Source organism: Mirounga angustirostris, unplaced genomic scaffold (assembly GCF_029215605.1).
Source record: "Mirounga angustirostris isolate CCGP_5_RB_7025 unplaced genomic scaffold, mMirAng1.0.hap1 SCAF_11, whole genome shotgun sequence".
NCBI classification, from domain to species: Eukaryota; Metazoa; Chordata; class Mammalia; order Carnivora; family Phocidae; genus Mirounga; species Mirounga angustirostris.
In genome coordinates, this window is record NW_026991719.1 from 107,730,549 (window position 1) to 107,750,926 (window position 20,378).

The window sequence follows — 20,378 nt, forward strand, 5'->3', positions numbered from 1 at the left end:
CTACTGAACAGTGTTATCTTAGAATTAAACAGTGTTGGGAAGTAAGGAACTTTTGGGTTCAGGTCTGAGGAATCATGACCTCCTCTAGGACCTGTAGGTCAATTCTTCTGAGGTCTTGGACACGTTCGAGGAACTAGGTAAGTCCCCTTCCCTAATCCAATCTCCCTGATGTATACTGAATTCCCACCCATGGAGCAAATGGCATGCTGATCCGGGAAGGAAGATCAGGGGCTCAGAATGCAAGCTGGTCTCCATCTGGAGTCCTGGGAGCAGCCCCCCCCGACCCTTCCCACTCCAAACCAACCACCTCAACCACCTCACTTGCTTACCCACTCTCTGAGATCCCACTACCAGAGGCCCATTCCTTTGGGAAAACAAAACTCTTTTCAGTGAATGGCAAAGTATTCAGCTTTTATCAATCATTTACACTTGAGTGAATTAATGTACACTCATGATTGTTAGGTAAGGGCCACAAAGCACACTTCATCAATTTCAAAGTTCTGCAGAGGGCTAATCCTAATGTTTGAAAGCAGGCATACTATGGACCTAGAAGTAACATGGTGAAAGGGATATACTTTTTTATTTTATTTTATTTTATTTTATTTTATTTTATTTTATTTTATTTACTTTATTTAAGTTCAATTAGCCAACATATATACATCATTAGTTTTTGGTTAGTGTTCAATGATATACTTTCAATGTTTGTCCTCCTTGGGCTGAACTCGGAGGAAACACTGCCACCCATCCATCCATCCATTCAATAGTGAGATTGAAGGACAAAAGGACATTCTACTCACTGAACCATGTCTCAAACCAAATTGGGAAGTACTCTTTCGGAGCCTTCCCTCCTCCCCCACTCCATCCTTAAGCTCTTTCCTTTGTGCTAGCAGCCCCATGCTCTCTTATTCTGCCATAGAGGTCAGCTCCAATACACAATTTCTAAGCTGTAAGTGGACAACAGACCTGTGGAGAAACCACTGCCATAGTTTTTGCAGTTAAATAGTGAATACTCTTTTTATTCAGAATACATTTTTAACAGAATTTCATGCACCAGTAAATCAGTACAGTGAGGAGTTACAGGGGTGGGGAATCTCTCTTCAGGAAACATCTCACCCTGGTAGAGCTCTCAACTCCCAGAATCCCCTTAACCCAGCTCAGATGATTAGTGGCCAAGGAGCAGTAGATGGGGTTGACTCCCAGTATAACCAATAGGATTTGCAGGTCTCTGAGGATAAAAGAGAGGAGAGGAAAGCTCTTGTAAAGGAGGAGACTATTATATTGGGACTGGCAGTTCCACTGAGGTTCCCTGAGAGACTGATGAGGGAGAGCTGGTGTTGGCGCCTGGTTCTCCTTCTTGATTACACTCTTCAAGGGCTACGGTCTGGTCTCTTCCATCTGTCTCTGAGTCCCTGTGTGGAGAAAAAGACATGACTAAGGGAGGATCCAAAACTATCAATCTGAAAACAGGTTGTGTTACGGGGCTCAGATATTCGAGGAGCATTCAGACAATTTTTTTTCCACCAGCCCTGGGTTTATAGAAGGAGGCTGACATGAGGCATTTACCTGGTTCGGAGTCGAGGCCACTTCTTCCATTCTATGGCTAGCACCACCCCCAAAGCTACAACTACCACCACAATCAGACTACTTCGGACAATGTTCCCCACAGTGCACTCCTGAGCGGCAGGCCCTGTGATGACAAAAGAGTAGACACCAAGGCTATGGAGTTAGCACATGTACGTTCCCCTGATCTCTTGTTCCCTCATTTGGCCTCCTTCAGGGTTCACTTGTGAGCCATGTTGAGAATGCAGAGGGGTTGGTCAGAGCCAGTGCTTATGCTGAGGAGAAGCTGCCCTCCTTTTGGGGGTGGAAGAGGCCTTGAAAGTAGAGGCCTGCTCATATCTGTGGGTGGATCTGAGGTCCACCTCCTCACCATCCCTAGGAGAAAGATGACCACACTTGAGGTCTCTGACTCCAAATCCTCCCACCTCCATCTTTGGTGGTCTCCATCCAGACTATCTCTGGGATCCCAGGTGGGTCATTCCAGAACCATAGAGGGATTATCCTCTCACCTGCTGCCCCCACCAGCTCCAGGGCATTGCTAGGCTCTGACCAGATGTCAGGATAGGCCTGGAGGCGGTAGCTGCAGCTGTAGTTGCCAATGCCTTTTCCTTCTATGTTGTTGATGATGAAGTCCCCATCCTCTGAGAACTGCTGAGGTGCTTCTTCTCCGTCATGTTCTAAGACAAATTCAACACCTGGCAGGGGTCCTCGGCACTGAAGGGTGATGTCCTTCCCTAGCTTGAACACGGTGCTGGGCCAGGCTGACAGAGAGGGCTTAGGGGGCTTATCTGCAACCAGCCAGGACAACCAACCAGAGTTAGAAGCGGTCCTGAATCCCCTTAGGGCTAATTACTTCAAAACTACAAAGTATAGACTATTACTGAGGTCTCCAGGACCTTACCAGTCACCCAGATCTCCAGGAAGTCACTGCGATTGGAAGCCGCAAAGGGAGCAGAGTCCAAATAATAAACACAGCTATAGACCCCAGAATCGTCACCTCTCACCGCTGGCATCCAGAAGTCAGCCCTGTACCCGCTTGGGCTCTGTTGCTCCAAAGGCTCTTGAGTGCCCTCCTTCAACAGGACAAATGTTGAGTCTGGCAGTTCCCCTTGGCATCGAAAAGTCATATTTTCTCCAGGGGCCACAATGGGTCCAGGCTGGGCTAAGAGGCTGGGTTTAGGGAGCAAACCTAGAAGAAATTAACTCCTGGTCAGAGAGAGGAGGCCACTTTCCAGTGTGCTACCCCTAGAGTCTGTTCAATAAAGAGGAAAGACTATTGCTTGCCTCTCCTTGAGCTCTTTGAAAACTATTTCCATGAACCCTCTCACAGTCCATTCTCTCCTCTCTCCTCTCCCATGCCTGCTCCAGAGCACCTTCCCATTACCTGTGACTATGAGTTCCAAAGTGTTGCTAGGCTGTATCTTGATAGGGCTGGTCCAGTCAGGGTGGTAGCAGCAGCTGTAACGCCCTATGTTAGCACCAGATATGTTGGTGATGGGGAATGCCCCGTCATTACTGGTGGATCCCCAGAGCTGCACTGAAGGGGCTTCTCTTTCTTTGTGTAGAATATACCCTACTCCATGGACTGGCCCCTGGCACCAGAGAGTAACATTCTGCCCCATAGGAACCACAGAACTGGGCTCAGCAAACAACCATGGCTTGGGAAATGTGTCTAGAAAGAGATCAAAGATGTAGTGAGTGTAGATACTTATCACTCGCTGCATTAACCCTTTATCTTTCTCCTTCTGGATACAATAGTTCCCCCCTCCATGGTCTGGCCTAGCCTTCTACCCTCCCTAACCCCTACTCTAGTTGTCTCTGTCCCAGTCTCATATCTTGTCTGTTCTTTTTTTCCATATCATTAATTACTTTATTTTTTTCTTTCTCAAATTTTTATTTAAATTCTAGTTAGTTAACATTTGGTATAATATTGGTTTCAGGAGTAGAGTTTATGATTCATCACTTACCTATGGCACCCAGTGCTCATCATAAGAGGTGCCCTCCTTAATGCCCATCACCCATTTACCCCATCCCCAACCCACCTCCCTCCATCAACCCTCAGTTTGTTCTCTATCCTTAAGAGTCTCTTATGGTTTGCTTCCCTCTCTTTTTTTTTTTTTTCCTTCCCATATGTTCATCTGTTTTATTTCTTAAATATATCTTGTCTGTTCTTACCAGTCACCCAAATCATAATGGGCTTGCTGAGATGTGATCCCCTATTTGACATGGCTGTCTCGTAGTAGACACAACTGTAGTTCCCAGAGTCCTCTGCTCCAACACTGTGGAGGAGGAAGTCAGCTGAGTTCCCGGAGGTGCTCTGGAACTGTAAGGGAACCTGGGTTCCCTCCTGCAAGAGGGCAAACCTCATGCCCTGGAAAGCCCCTTGGCAGCGCAGGGTCACATTCTTCCCAGGAAGCACCACAGGACCCGGCTGTGCCAGAAGAGTGGGTTTGGGGTAGAATTCTGAAATTCAAGAGACCACAACATGAGAGAAGCCTGCCCCCCACTTTCTGCAGATTGCTTTTTTAGCATTATTGGAAGAAACAGTATGTGTTTATCTAGCAAATTAGAAAATACAGAACAAACCTAAGAAAATACAATTCTACCATTCAAAGATAACCACTCTTTATACATGTCTCTATATCTCTTTTTCATTTTTTTCTCTATGTGTCCATGTTATTGTAGCTGTAACTATTTGCATAATTGGGATCCTACTGTATGCACAGTTGTGTAGTTTAATATTTTTCACTTAACTTTATGTAGTAAACATTTTTCTATGACGTTAATCAGCCTTTGAAAACTATCATTTGTAATGGCTGCATAATATGCAACTGTCATTTCAAGGTCTTTGCCCATTCTCTGAGGGCCATCCAGCCCACCAATCTCTGACAGCTCAGCTAAAGAAAAAGTGAACATTGAGCCTAAAGCTCAAGGCCAAGCCACAAAAAGATTTTAGAAATAGGGCATGTGAGCTGGCATTGGGGATTGGACACCCCCATCTGCCTCATTTCTTCCCCTAGACGTGAATTACTTGCCTCTCCCCTCTCCTTTGTCTCTTCTCCCTGTATTAGTAATAATAGAATCTGCTGCCTTTCATGGACTATTTACCATGTACCAGGCACTTTCCTAAGCACTTTCTTGATGATTTTATTTATGTATGTATGTATGTAGGCTCCACACCCAGTGTTGGGCTTGAACTCATGACCCTGAGATCAAGAGTCCTGTGCTCTATCCTGGTGACTTTTAGAAGGAGCACTTTTCCTCTCCCACTGACAGCCCTCCCACCCATTGTCCCAGGGTCAATCCTGCCTCCATCTGTGTTTCCCCACTCCTGACCTGTTACCACGAGCTCCACAGGGTCGCTGGGCTCAGACCAGATAGCAAAGTCATAATAGCGGCAGCTGTAATTCCCTCCATCACCAGTGCCCACTGAAATGATCAGAAAGTGAGCCGCACTGGCCCCTGGACTTGCCCAAGACCTGTCACTGGATGCTATTTCACTTCCATCTTTGTAAAGAATAAAGCTCATGTGCTGCTGGGGAGTGGAGCAATTGAAAGTCACTCGGGCACCAGGAGTGACCACAGGGCTGGCCCATGTCTTGAAGAAGGGCTTGGGGTACATTTCTAGAAGGCAGAAAACAAAAACATGACACAAAACCAAATTAAGAAAAAAAAATAGCTAATATAGCAAATGTTGGTTTCTGGAAGCTGCTTTGTTTTCTATAGCATTACATTCAGAAGTAGGTGCATTTAAAAATCAAGGCAAATCCACTTTGCAGATGGACTTCTCCCAGGGATTCCCGTCCCCCCCCCACCACCCCTCACCTCCTCCAGCTGAATCCTGCCTGTCATCAGGGTAGGCAATGAAGGCTAGCTAAAAGAGTGAACTGTCATTAGGGCTCTGCTGGTCCCCTGAGGCTCAGTTTGCCCATTTGGGCAAGAAGGGGAAATGGTACCTGCTCCGCCTCCCTGGAATATTTGGCCTATATCTAAATGAGATAATTGATATGAAAATAATTAGAAAAATTAAATCACCCTCCACAAACCCCAGCTATTAATAACAATTATGGCTATTAATATCGTGCAGCCAGAGGCCCTGGCACTCCCAGCGCCACGCCTGCCTGGCTCTAAGATTGGACACAGGCTCCTAGGACCAGCAGCAAAGTTTGCTGTGGGGAGAGGAGTGTCTGACCCAGAGCTTTGCCTCCCCCCTCCTCCCTCACACACTCTTTTCAGCTCTACCTTTTATGACAAGCTCTAGGGGCTCACTGGGCTCAGACCACTTGAAGGGGCGCTTTTCAGTGTGAGTACGGCAGCTATAATTGCCTTCGTCTTTATCCTCCATTCTTTGGATTGTAAAGAAGGCTTCTCTCCCAACGGCACCAAGTTGCTGGACAGGTTCCTGCACTCCCTCCTTATACAGAACAAACTCCATGCCCGCCAGCCATCCTTTGCACCGGATTTGCAACTTCTGGCCCCGGACTGGGGGGGAAGCAGACATGACAGGTTTGGGGAGGATGTCTGGAAAACAAAATGGGGTGGAAAAGGAGGCTGAAGTTTGGAGGTACCCAGATGGGACACTTGGAGTCACTCTGTCAGCAAAAAAAGAAATTCATCCTGGACTGGCCTTTGGCTCTTCTTATCAGTCTCCTTTCACTCTCTTCCCCACCCCCCTCCCCCATTTCAGGGCCCCTCCTCTCCTACTTGCAGCACAAGCCCCTTGGGCTCCAGGTCGCTGTGCATTCCACCCCCTTAGGAACAGTGTTGGAGTCACAGGGCACTGAGGGTCACCCCGGGAGGAACCTCTACCTTTTCTTACCTGTCCCCACCAGCTCAAGTGCCTCACTGGGCTCCGACACAGCCATCTCTTCCCAGGAATGGCAGTGGTAACTCCCGGTGTGGCTCTGGGTCAGGGCTCCAAGGGGGAAGGCAGCCCGGACCTGCTCTGAGGCCGGGCGAGTTGCAATCCACCCGGTCCCATCCTTCAGCAACACAAACTCCTTAGTTGAGCCAGAAGGGCTTCTGCACCAGAGGGTTAAGTTCTTCCACGGGGCAAGAGGGAAGTTGGTCTCTGCCCACAGCTCAGGCTTAGGGGTTGGCATGATTACTTCTAGAAACAGCAGAGTTAATGAAGCCATCTTCCCTCCTCCCTCCCCTCCCCCTTTCTTTGCCCTTGAACCCCCTCCCCAGATCACAGTGCCCAACTCCCCTTTCAACACAAACCCAAACTCTTTCCTTCCTTCCTTCTGCAGGTGCTGGGGAAAGGGGAAGATTATGTCTCAGCTGAGCCTCAGGAAAGTGCAGAGGCTTGGGGGAAATTTTACAGGCAGAAAAGCAGAGTTGGAGGCTGAATTTTGCCAGCAGCTTTAGCAAGTGCCCCTTCCTGGCTGTCCTTCCCTCCCAACCAGTCACTCCCTGGCCACTGACATTGACACTCTGTAGTTATTTCAGATCTCCAGGAAGGAATGTCCCAGTCTGGAACAGGAAAAACTCACCAGTCTCTTCTGTCAATACCCCACTGCACAGTCCTGCAAAAGAAATTGCTGCCAGAGCTCTGCCCCCTCCCCCACGGGACTTCACCCGGCCTTCTGCCCAGACCCCTTCCCCACCCCCTTGTACTCACCACAGCAGAGAAGGGCCGTGACTATGAAGAGCATGGTGACCCCTTGAGCTGTTCCCAGCAACCAGGCTTCTCTAGTGAGACCAGAAAAGAGATGAGAGGAGCTGCTGGGGTTAGGGGGAGGGCGGAGAGAAGGGGGCGGCAATTTATGTCATTGGCTTACTCACCACCCAATAGGGATTGGATTTGGGCAGGATAATGGGATATAATCTTTTCTGACATCGATGACTTTTCTTTTTGAGGGCCTCACCACCTACAAACCCCTTGCTCTTTCATGACCCACGTGCCCACCCCACCCCCTTCCCCTCTCCTCAGCCTATATCAGATGTCAGCTCCCTATGTCCCCTGATTAGGCTGTTGCTGGAATTGAGTTGTCAGATGTGAAAATGCTTTTGTAATTCCAGCTCTCAGAACCTCTGGAGCTCAGAGTGATCGGCAGCTCTAGGTGGCGGGTGTGGGGGTGGAGGGAAAAATCTTGGGTGTTTCTCTGTCATCAAGTTTAAGTTTGGAAGCAGTTTTTATTATGGCAGTATTGGTCCTCAGACCGACCTGCCTCACCTGCTTTTGTTATGGAAGAGTTGCCTAGGCAGCCACAGTGAATTACCCAAAGATTGTCAGTGCTGAGCTAAGCTTGTCAGAGAGTGGGATCTCTCTACCCCCACCCAGATTATGACTAGCAATGTGCAGCAGCTTTGGGTTATGGGTCCTGTAGAATTAGATGATATTAAGCCATAATCCATTTGGCAATTTGTACTTAGAAAACACTGACCCTCCTTCCTGGTCAGGAAAACATGCTTTTCAAGCTGCTTTCTCTGAAATCTGCTTCCAGAGCTCGTTCTTTGATGCAATGGTCTTGAGCTGAGGTGGGGCACTTGAAGCTATATTTTTTTCTAACCCCTGGCTTGGAGGTTACCCCAAGGTGCAGGACTCAGGATCGATTCTGAGGACAACTAGGCCTGGCCCCCCGCTGAGACTTTTTGAAAACTCAAAGGGTGGTGGTTTTTGCAGAAGATTTAAGGTGCTCCCTTCTAATTACCCAAGCACTCTGTCCCTCAGATCCTGGTGGAAAACACAGACATACACAATCATAGTCATCATCCATCATGTATTGAATACTCCCAGACACACAAAGGCCCATGATCATGGTGAGGGGGCTACAGCCAAGAGCAGAAGTTTGGGGGTAGTAGGTAAGGCCTTCAGGGGCTGAGGCCCCCACCAACATAGTAGCTGTCATTTCCCTTCCTGTTGTCAGGCAGAATCACCTGAGCACAGGCCATGGGGATCAGGGAAAAAGGAGGATGGCCCAGGGGACACCAAAGGATCAAAGGAAATGGTAGGTTTGGTTTGCCATTTTGTGGTTCAGAGGAAGCAGTTTGATTTCCTGGCCCAATCCACTGCCTCATCAGATGCCCATCCAAGTTAAGATTATATTCTCAGGATGCTCTGCACAGATGGTTGGAGGCCAGAGCAGCAGAGAGATTGGTTTCTATGGAGACTAGGATGGACCATGAGGCTCTCTAGCCCTTGAAAGCTAGGGGTTAGGGTGAAAAGTTGGGATGGGAGTTGGATTATACCCAGGGAGATAGGACAGCTTGGCTTCTTACAAGAGAAAAAGTTCAGACTAAGTTCATTTGGGAGACTTCAGTCATCTCTGAGTGGCCAGGTGGTTTGGGAGGGAGATTTGGGCATTCTCCTGGGTGGGGGTGGGGGGACAGGGAATCAGTGAATGAGGTTCTGATTGCTTCCCCTTCTGAGAATGTTTCTCTACCCTCTGGCTTGGATGCTGACTTCTCTGTGAGGTGAAAGAGAAACAGCTGGGATGAGAAAGTCTTGTTTCTTAAACCCAGAAGGTGGGGGATACAAAGGGTGTGACCCTGTGGCTTATCTCAACTGGGGTATGACCCATTTCTGAGTCTCTGGGGAGCCTGGACTTAGCTAGATTGAAGGACAGGGGGCTAGGACAAGACAGTTACCTGATTCTGAGTCTCCGACACTTCCACCTTATCCACAGCACTACCAACAGCAAGGCAACAAGCTGCATGATTAAGGACAACCTGATAGCTTCATTCAGAATGTAATTCCAGGTGAGAAAGCCTGTGGCCAGAGAAGACCAGAAGCAGGAGCCTTGATAGGGAAAGGGGGAGGTGAAGACATTCGGGGTTGGGGTGGGGAGAAGGGAGGAGGAGTTGGTTACTGAAGGTGAAGGGAAGCTGAGACAGAAGTGGCCTTATTTTTCATGAAGAATGGGAGCTTTGAAAGTATCCTGCTCATTGCCTTTGAGCGATTCTGAAACCACCCCAGGGGAAGTATGCCCAAACCCAAGGGCCCTGATTTACATGCCCCTTACTCCCCTTTCCATTGTTTTCTGGGCACTGCTTCGGGATCCCATGGGTATCATGACCAAAGCCATGGAGGGGCAACCCTACGAAGAGTTGTCCTCTCACCTGCTGGCCCCATCAGCTTCAGAGGCTCACTGCGATCTGACCAGATGTTGGGGTGTGCCTCTATGCGATAGCGGCAACTGTAGGTCCCTTTGCCTTTTCCTTCAGCATTACTGATGATGAAGTCTCCATCCACTGAGAATTTTTGGAATGTTGCTCTTTCTTCCCATTCCAGAGAAAATTTAAGTACTGGATGAGGTACTCGGCACTGAAGGGTAATGGCCTTTCCTAGCTTGAACATGGTGCTGGGCCAGGCCGACAGGGAGGGTTTGGGGAGCTTATCTGCAACCAATCCAGAAACCAGTGTTAGAATAAGTGACCTTGAACTCAGTACCCCTTCCCCCAACAAGTTTCTCAGCTTCTTATGTGATCTTTCCTGTCTTTCCACTTCCACTAGATCAGTGGTCTCAAAATTTGACTGTTCTTTAGAACCTCTTGGCCCACTCCTCAGTATTCTCAAGATTCTTGTGTTTCTACCTTCTATCACAAAGACCTCATACCTGTAAGTTTCCCCTGGCCAGAAGGAAAATAACATTTCCCGGGGTCACAATGGGGCTAGGCCATGCCAAGAGGCAGGGCTTGAGTAACAATCTTGGGAGAGAAAGTATGCAAAGTTTTTGGAGAAAATTCTGCACCACCTTCCTAGCATATTTTTCCTCAGCTCATAACTCCAAGAGGGTACAGGGCTGCTAGCTCCTTCTTAGAATACTGTAATGGTGATAAAAACAAACATTTGTTAGCACTCGCCTACAACTACGAGCTCCACGGTGTTGTGTGATGTCATCCTGATGGAGGTCTTCCAGGAGAGGAGATAGTGGCAGCTATAGATGCCAGCATCACTATAGGTCACATTGTTGAGGAAGAATGACTCATTGTCATCAGTGCTGGTGGTATCCAAGAGCTGAAGTGGTTTGTCTTCTCCTTTCTTATAGAGTGCAAGTCCCACTCCATTCACTGGCCCTGGACACCACAGGCTCACGTTCTGACCCATCTGGACCACAGAAGTGGGCTGAGCAAGTAGCCAGGTCTTGGGAAAAGTGTCTAGGATGAGACCCAAAATATAAAGGGCTAGTGGTCTGACTCCCCTCTCACCACTAAGGGTTCTCTTCCTTCAGTCCACCCTTGGAAAATCCCATCCTATGCCCAGTTGTACAAATTCTGTTCCCTTTCCCACTGTTAGCCCTCGCTGCATGATCAGGCTCTCCAGGCAGCCCAGAGGGAGTTGTATATCCTTAGCCCCTAACGTAGGTCCCCTGGCATTCCCCTTTCTTACCGGTCACCCAGATTTTCAGGATATCACTAAGGAGTGAACCCCTGTATGACCCATCATAGTAAAAACAGAGGTAATGTCCAGCATCCTGGATTTTCAAAGCCCGGAAGAAGAAAAATGCCTCATTTTTTATTGGCCTCTTGTGGTAAAAGGATTTCTCCAAGTCTTCAAGCCTTATTAGAGCAAAGGTCATTCCATAGATTGGCCCCTGACACCTGAGGTTCATGCTTTCCCCAGGTGCCATAATGGGCCCAGGATACGCTGTCAGAGTTGGTTTGGGATAGAGTCCTAGAAAGGGAAGAGACCCTGAATTAGAGATAGGATGATTCTTCCCTATTATCTTTTAGTTTTATTTTCCTAGTTTTTTCTTTTCTTTCTTTTTTTTTTTAAAGATTTTATTTATTTATTTGACAGAGAGAGAGAGAGAGAGAGCACAGGTAGGCAGAACAGCAGGCAGAGGGAGAGGGAGAAGCAGACTCCCCGCTGAGCAAGGAGCCCGATGTGGGGCTCGATCCCAGGACCCTGGGATCATGACCTGAGCCGAAGGCAGACACTTAACGACTGAGCCACCCAGGCACCCCTTTCCTAGTTTTTTCTAAAGACAAGGAGTGGTAGCTGAAGTTTAGCCTTTACTCCCTCTCCCTTCCTTAAATCTTGGCCTCTTCTAGTAGATAATCAAGGCCATGTCCTCCCCTCTCACCAGACTTTATCAGCTCCACTGAGCTCTAACTATGTATAGGGCTGTGTCTCAGTGGAATATCTACATCTGTAATTGCTTGTATCTTTAGGTTCCTGAAATGCCAAATGTACTTCTTCCAACCACCCAAGAAACCAAGCTTCTGAAAATTACTTTGATTTCATCTTTGTAGAGCATGAATACTACTGCAGAAATAAAAATGCCCTTTGAACACATTAAGCCCACATAAGACCTTACTTCCAACATGAGATAGGAAGAAGCCAAGGAGGGATTGGCCAATAAGTCTTTGACCCAAAGAAATCTCTGTTAATGGGGCCACACCTTCTTTTCCATGTATTGTTCCCGCAAGGGGATCATACTACAAAATAGAGGGCAAAACTTACTCTGATACCATTCCTTCTTACCCACTACAATCCCAGGTAGACCCACCCATCTGTTACTGGAAAGATCAGCTCTTTCATATGCTCATTGAGCATTTAGGATGTGTCAGGCATCATGTAGGTCTAAGGATGTACAAGTAAAGAAGATACAGTACCTGTCAGCAAAAAGTTCACGGCCTAGTGAGGGATACCAGTGAATAGGTAACTCTGAAAGTGTATGTTAGAGGAATCTACTCTGGAAGGACATTCATACAACAAACATCCATACACACAGTTCAAACAAACAGTTTTTGTTATTCAATCCTCAATAAAAAGCTGTACTAATAAAATTAATATCTACCATTTATTGAGAACGTATATGCCAGGCACTGTACATATATTATATTTAGGCAAATCCTCACAACAACCCTGTGAGGTAGGCATTATTATTATACCAATTTTGCAAATCAGGAAACTGAGGCACAGAGAGGCATCATACAGTAGGTTGTATAGATACTGTTATCCCATTTTAGAGTGGGGGAAACTGAAGCACAGAGAGGTGAAGTGACTTGCTTAAGATCACACAGGGAGGCAGTGTCAGAGGTGGAATTAGAAACCAAGATTACTGCTTCTAAGTCCAGGGTACCTTCTGTGGCACCTATTTAGACTAATGGAGGAACTAAAGCAAATGTGGCCAATTCTGTGTAAAAGCATCCAGGCCATGGGGTGGGTGAACTGGGGCTGGGGTGTGTGTCTGGCATTTGAACATTTTGGGGAGACTTCTGCTGTGTCTAGATCTTGATACTGCCTTACTAGATCTACATATACAGGACTAAAGTAATTTATAAGAAGTCATTTCTAAAATACGAGCTATCACTTTTTGTAACTTTTATTTATTTTTATCACTGATGCTAGCACAATTCTACTTCCCGCACGTAAAAATAATCATTACAAATACAATAAAAATGCATTTAAAATGTAAAAAACAGTTTATAAGACTGCAGTGGCAGTGCCTGGCACATAGTAAGTGCTCAATAAATATTAGTCAAATGAATGAATGAAAGCATGATATTCAACAAGTAGAGAACAACAAAGCTGTGATGAGCTGAAGCTGCCAGACATTTGGTTGGGCTCACTCATTAGCCAAGTGATTGGCTCCCACATAGCTTCCTGGTAGCATATGTGATTCTAATTTGCATCTCAGGAAAATGTCAAATGACACTAGCTCATAGGCCTTGCAAGACCTAGGACTTAGCTAAGGAAAGGAAAATCAGAAACCCTGGTTCATCCAGCCATGATCCCAGGGACAACGATCATCAGACCCCAGCAGCCATAGCCACACCCACCTGCCACAATCAGCTTCAGGGGGTTGCTGGGCTCTGACCACAGAGTGGGGAGCATCTGGATATGAGTGCGGCAGATGTAAACCCCTTTGCTCTCAGGTGTCATGTTGGCAATGGAGAATATGGCCACTGTCCCAGTTGGGATTTGGTAATCCATGGGCTCTGCATATCCCTCTTTGAACAGCATGAATACCAAATCCTGCAGCCAGCCATGGCAGAGAATGTTAACATTACATCCAGGAAGAAGGGAGGTCTCAGCCTGGATCCAGAAGATGGGCTTGGGCAGCTGGCCTGGAAGGAGAGAATGAGCTGGAATTCAGGTAGAGCAAGGATAGCGCTGCTCAGTGAGCAGGAGAGGAGAGCGCTACTTAAATGAGCCTTCCCTCATTCATGATCCTTATTTACCACCCTTCCTTCCCCCTATCTGGGGTCTCCCCTATGTTGAGAGCTTGCTCTCTAGATTTGTTCTAGAGACTGCATCCTCATCTGCATTGCCTATAGGGAGTAGGGACTTACTAACTGTGGAATGTCTGCATGTATGCATTCATGCATTTGAGGTAAATGAATTAACTAATTAAACAAATCTTGCCCTGGGAAGGCAAGCTTGAATACCGGGAGCTGGAGTTTATTCTTGATTATCTATTGCTGTCTTCTTACCTGGTGCCTCCAACTCTAAAACTTTACTAGGTTCTGACCAGCCTGTCTCCTTCCAGTAGCAGCACCTGTAAAGACCTGCATTGGACTTAGTAAGGGCACCTATAGGGAATGAAACTTGGAAGGTTTTGGAGGAAGGGCGGATCCAAGTCATCTGTGTCTTATCCTTCAGCAGCAGAAACTTGCTTGAAATCCGAGAGGGGCTTTTGCACCAAAGTGTGATGTTCTCCCAAGGGGCCTGGGGGTAGTTGGTCTCTATCCACAGCTCCGGTTGAGATTGCACCACTGTTATTCCCAAAGATCACAAAGATATGAGTAGTCCAACCCTCTCCCTCCCATAACGTGCCCCACAATGTCCCTTAAAACTAGCCCTGACCCAAATTATTCTTTTTGTCTTCCCTTGGGGACAAGAGTGTCTGCTCATGTGAGGGATGGGATAGGGCCCCTAGGATATTTGTTCGAGGGATTCAAGTGAGTTGGGGAATACAGTGCAAGTCTGGCTTCCATTCCACCTGAAGTAAAGCTTTTTATTATTCTGTGGGAAACCAAGTCATGAAGTGAGGTGTTCTGGTCCCCAACCAGCTCAATCTGGGAACCTTTGTGGTCTCAAGGTAGTTATATCCAGTGCCATGGAGGCAGCTTATGTCTTGGAACCTCCAGGAAGGAAGGTACCTGAGGTGGCAGGACTCACTTACCTATTGATGTCATACCCAGACTTAGCCCTGAAAAGAGAGATAATGGTAAAGAAGGGCCCTCACATTGACCCCACCAACCCTCAATCCTCAACTCTCTTCTTTCCCCCTCCCCAAGGTGCCCAACCATAGGAGTACCTGTGACAGGGTCACCTGCCCCTCACCCCTTCCTTGTACTCACGAATGCAAAAGAGCAAGACAGTGAATGTCCACAGCATGGTGGCCCGCTCTCCTGGCCTGTCCAGGGTCATGGGGCCTCTGGTGCTCAATGTGTACTTCAAGTCTGGAAGGGCTTTGCCCCTCAGCAGGTGGTGAGATCTAAAAGCAGAAGTGTTTTTACTCAGGGGACTCTTCCTGCTCCTCAAAGTTGAGTTTGGATCACTAAACTGCACCTGACAACCTTACCTTCCACTCCTTCAGAGGCATGAAAGGTACTACAAGGTCACCTGCCCCTTTTCTCCACCCACTTCTCCTTGCACCTGAGGTCTTTGCTGGCATCTAAGATGTCAGATTTGTTGAAATGTCTGTACATCCCTGGAATCTCAGAGGCTTAGAGGGCAACCTAATCCAGGCCAGAGGGGAGCCCTTGGGAGGAGAGAGATGGGAGGTGTAGAGAGTCATCTTTTTAAATCTCTCTCTCTCTCTCTCTCTCTCTCTCTATATATATATATATATAGTCTGAGTCCTCCAACAACCCAGAAAAGGAGGCTTTCCTGCCATCCCCATTTTGCTGACAAGGAAACTGAGGCTTAGTGGGGATATATTTAATTTGCCCAAAGTCAAAAGATTAAATATCAGATATTTATATAATAACTCCAATGCCTATTCTCTAAAACCAGTATTAAACTCCCCCTTTCTTACCTTTCCTCATACCTCCTTCCCCTTCTGTATATTGCCTCAGATGCAATATTACTCTCATTATTGTCTCTTACCCCCCAAAGCTCAAAACCCCCATCTCAAATAGGTGTTGGAGAATCAAGCTACTTGAGCTAATTAATATAACGTGTAAATGATGTATTGGCTGCCCGTAATTTATAAGCATTTTTGCTCATTGCTCCTAAGGAAATATGGTAAAGATATTTGAATTCAGGGAGGCCTTTTCATTTTCCAAAAAATCACTACCACCACATGTATATAAGATAGATCCTTTCTGCTTTCCTGCCTCTTCTCCACCATCACACCACCAAAGTATCCTTTTGCCAAGGGAAGGTGTAACCCCACCACACAAACTCAAGCTAACTCTCCTCCACCAACTCTCTATTCAGAGTCTGAGGTCCTGGCTGTTTCATCCTATCTCAGTAGAGTGGGGGTAAATGCAGCTCCCAGAACAGAAAAGGGCTGATTTCACTTCCCAGAAGGGATCGCAACACTGCAGCCTCGAATTTGCTCCAATGCTAACACTGGGTGGGATGGTGGAGCAGGAAAGCAAGAAGATTTATTTTCAAACATCTGGGCTGTGGGGAACAGGTGGACCACCAGAGATCCAAGGAGACAGTTTCCTTTTGCATTTCTCACTTTGCACTGAAGGATGCTCAAATTACCCTCTCTGAACTTTTCTTATCTGTAAAGTTGAGGAGTAATACCTATCTAGCATTGTTGTGTTGGATCAGAGATAATAGCTGTACAGGACACATGGTAAACATTTCATTACAAGGTGGCTATTTTTCTTCTTCCCCAAGGGGGTATTAACCTGGTGTAGGACCCTAAAGATGCTCTTTCATCTCAACTCCCACAGCCCCTTGTCCCCCACTCCTTTCAGGGCCAGACCTAGGCCCAGGCTTGAGTGCCACCCTGTTGCTTGGTTCCCCCAAGGCTTTGGGCCAGGATTTATTGGGGAAGCCAGGTTCTACTGCCAAGGGAAAGGTTCAACCTGGGACTCTGCCCAGAAATGCCATCTGAGATTCCAGGCTTGCCACTTAGACCCCTAAACCAGGGTTTTGCCTCCTGGGGACTTGAGTGGAATGAGGGAAGGGGGGCTTCTCAGCATGGCTAACCCCTCCCCAATCACTAAGGAAACTGTACCATTTACATCCAGCCCAAAAGATGAACCTTATGCCCAGGGAATGTGGGAAACAGCCGCAAGATTCAGGTTAGTTGGCCACGCCCATTTTTGGCCTTTCACACCCCCACCCCCACCCCCAACTTCCACAGTCTAGTCCTTTTACCCTCCCCTTCTACTCCAACCCAAGCACTATCCCCACCCTTAGGCAGCGCCGCAGTGCTTTTGAGGGTGACATACCCGAAATGTCTAATGGCTCGCCCCCTGCATAGCTTTGAGGGCTCCAGGAATCAAAGAGGTTGGGCTCGGCGGGGTGGCGGGTACATGCTTCGCTGAGGGTTTGGAGGGAAGACTGAGAAGGAGAAGGGAAGATATTTACAGTGCCCAGAGATTCTCAGCGAGGCAATGCTGGGATCCGTGGAGGGACGGAGAAAGGGAGGGATAGACTGGGGAGCAGTTTGATTTGCGGCAATTAGTTAACAGCAGGGAGACTATTTCGGGTTTTTTTTAGGATCTGTTGGCCAGATTAATCTTCAGCCACTGGGCTATGCGCTCATTTGCAGGTACTTACGGTAGTTGAAGGCCCGCTCCGCTGTTGGAGATTCTCCAGTGAGCTCCTCCAGATGCAGCAAACTGCCGGGCATGAGAAGAGCTGTCTAAGGACAGCCTCTCGGGCTCCGCGCCCCGCCTCCCTCTCTCCCCCGCCTGCTTGCCCGTCTGCTCCAACCTCCTCCCCTCCCTTCGCCAGGCTCTGGGAGCCCACCTACACCAACTCTGCCTGACACCTGCAGTCCTCTGACGACCGGGATTTCTACGCCCCTCCCAGCTCCCCGCCTCTCCCGGCTCCCTGCAGAGGTTGCTGGAGCCAAAGTCAGGCCCCTGCCCCCTCTCCTGTCGCTCCGAGTTTCATTGGGTCACTGTATCCTGGAGGGGAGAGGGCCAGCTCTTCAGACTGCCAAAGCTGTAGATCCTTCCTCTCCAGCTCCCCAATGCCTTTAAAGGGATCTCAGATCTTCCTCTGCCCATTTAATGCCCCACTTATGCATAAACATCGCCATCATGGTTTAAATGCCTCTGGGCCCTGGGCAGCTATTAGTTCTAATCCTCCTAGCAACCCTACAAGATGTTTTACTTCCCTCAGTTTTACAGATGAGGAAACTGAATCCCAGAGAGGGTTAAGTGACTTGGACAGCCTCCAGAGTCCAGCTTGGGATAAAAGCCCAGGCTTTAGAGACATACCAATCTGGATGTCAGTCCAGGTTCCACTATTCAATAGCTGAGTGACCTGAAGTGAGTTAAACTGTCTGAGTCCCAGTTTCCCCATCTGTAAAAGAAAACAGCAGAAGAGGTTGCACGGGGCTTTGTTGGAATCATGCAGGTCAAACTTCTAGCACAGTACGCCTGGTACCTGGTAGGTGCTCAATAAATGGGAGCTGCTGCCGCCACTACTGTTATTAATCTGTAAAGTGTTCCCCAGATGCCCTAGAGTAACATGCTTTCAATGATGTAGACAACCTTCCACAAATGTAGTTGATCACGAAAGACTTTTTGAAGTGAGAAATGTACGGATAAGATACTAACCAAAGCTCCTGACATATGTCGAATGATGGGATTAAAATGCAGCATCCAATAAACTGTCAGATCAGTTGATCGTTGTAAAAAAGAGCCAAATTAATCATAAAAGATTACAAATTATCTAAAAAAAATACTGCAATTTAAGAGCAAACCACATAAAAATAAAGCAACAGCTCTTTTTAACAGGCAAAGTGAGTATCATCTCTTTGTGCATCAGGTGATGTAAGTTGTGGCTTCCTGGCATCCTTTGTTCTTACACATCATTATAAACTGCAGATTATCCCCCAAGGAATAGCATAGCCATATGAATATAGATATATGGGGTTTTTTGGGAGGGCAGGTTATTTAAACTTTCCAAGACTCAGTTTTTTATTTGTAAAATGAGGATAATAATTGTACTTACTATCACACAGAGTTTTGGGTCAGATTGAATAACAGTCTCCCTATAAACTACTCCAGATGCCTGGGCCACAGCAAGCCTCCATTAATTTCAATGAATGTTTGTTGAGTATTTTCTTTGTGCCAGGCATTGTCATACATGTTGATGATTTAGAAAGAATGGCAGTTTCTGCTCTTTGATTTCTTGTTATTATTCTTTAGTTTCTGCTCTTAAGGAGTTTGTAGTCTAAGGATAAACAGTGATGGAAAACACGTAAGAGATAGCCAGAGGAGGGGGGCGTGCCATGAGAGTCAGAGTACTGCAATAGGAAAGAGCAGCAAGGCCTGGAGGCCTGCAAGCAGTTTGCTGTGACTGTGTGCCTAAACTAGGACAGCGGAGCCAGTGAAGGAGGGGAGAGTAAAAGTTCCCAAAACAACGGAAAGGTAAAATTGGCTCAACATGATGATCGGTTGGAACACGGTAGTGATAGTTACTATCTGTCAAGATGGAGATACCCGTGCCAGTTTTCAAAACATGTATATAGAAATCACTATGATAGTACCAGGCACTAAATACTTTATAAATCTTGACTCATCTTCTCCCCATAACAACACTATGGGATAGCTATCATTATCAGCCCCACTTTACAGATGGAGAAACTGAAACACAGAGCCAATTGAACAAATTGCCCAAGGCCAACACAGCCAGCAAGTGGCAGAGCTAGGATTCACATCCAGCCAGTCTGTATTTACAGTCCCATGTTCTTTTTATTTGTCTTGGTTTTAACATATCTATAAATGGGTTTTATATAGAAAGGATTTCTAAGGCTTTTTATGCAAAATAACTGAACCTCTTAGCTCTTTCATTCTTTCTTTTTAATGAAGTATAATTGACATACAACATTATATTAGTTTCAGGGGTACAACATAATGATTCAATGTTTGTATATATTTGTGAACTGCAATCCCATGTTATTTTTTAAAAAATTTTATTTATCTATTTATTTATTTGAGAGAGAGAGCACAAGCGGTGGGGGGAGGGCATGAGGGAGAGGGAGAAGCAGACTTCCCACTGAGCAGGGAGAAGGGAGCCCAACAGAAGACAACGCTCCATTCCAGGACCCTCAACCGAATGAGCCACCCAGGAGCCCTGCAATCCCATGTTCCTAATCACTACCCTAGGCTACCTCTACATTGGATGCTTGGAATGATAAAACTAAAAATAATTAATTAATTAAAAAATTTAAAAACCAGATTTTACTTAGTAAAGTAGAAAAGCACTGTTAATAATGTAGGGAAAAAGGCAATGATAGTGTCTCCCTGCTCTCTGCAAGTCCTTGGGCTGAAGCTTGTGCTTTGGACCAGCAACCTGAATCTAGAGCCCAGATTCCCCACTAAAATTGTCTGTGGAAGATTGCAAAAGGTCCTTTGACTCTGTAGGTAAGAACACGATTCACTCTCACCTTTTGCTCTGGGACACTATGAAATACTGAAGGGACTTATTATTCAGGTTTCATAGAAGCGAACTCTTTCAAACTACAGCTGGCAATTGAGATAGAAGAAGCTTCATCTCTAGGCTCCCTCTGTGGGTCTTGAATCTTGCAGCTTGCCTGCAGAAAGAGAAAGAGTCTCTGGACAACCTTTCTAGAGAAAACCTGAGTGGCCCAATATTATAAACCTGGTGATAGGGGCCAAGAGAGTCTAGGGTTGAGACTTAGCTAGGATGGACTTCTTGACTTTGGCTCTGCTGACCTTCCCCCATCAAGAATCCATTGGGCCGGTGGTTCTGT

At 46.8% G+C, this 20,378-nt stretch overlaps 1 protein-coding gene across 1 annotated transcript; it reads right to left on the bottom strand.

The window, feature by feature from the left end:
* Positions 1-1,083: 1,083 nt before the first annotated feature.
* On the bottom strand, positions 1,084-17,245 carry IGSF1 (immunoglobulin superfamily member 1). Its single transcript, XM_045868346.1, has 20 exons — positions 17,207-17,245; positions 14,818-14,954; positions 14,640-14,666; positions 13,948-14,229; positions 13,294-13,581; positions 10,895-11,179; positions 10,369-10,662; positions 9,625-9,903; positions 9,154-9,274; positions 7,184-7,254; positions 7,056-7,088; positions 6,380-6,670; positions 5,803-6,081; positions 4,897-5,184; positions 3,736-4,023; positions 2,945-3,232; positions 2,462-2,749; positions 2,070-2,348; positions 1,564-1,687; positions 1,084-1,409 (listed from the first exon to the last, which is right to left on the bottom strand). Exons 2-20 carry the CDS (start codon positions 14,885-14,887, stop codon positions 1,274-1,276), a joined length of 4,011 nt encoding a protein of 1,336 aa, XP_045724302.1. The 5' UTR covers positions 14,888-14,954; positions 17,207-17,245; the 3' UTR covers positions 1,084-1,273.
* Positions 17,246-20,378: the final 3,133 nt, after the last annotated feature.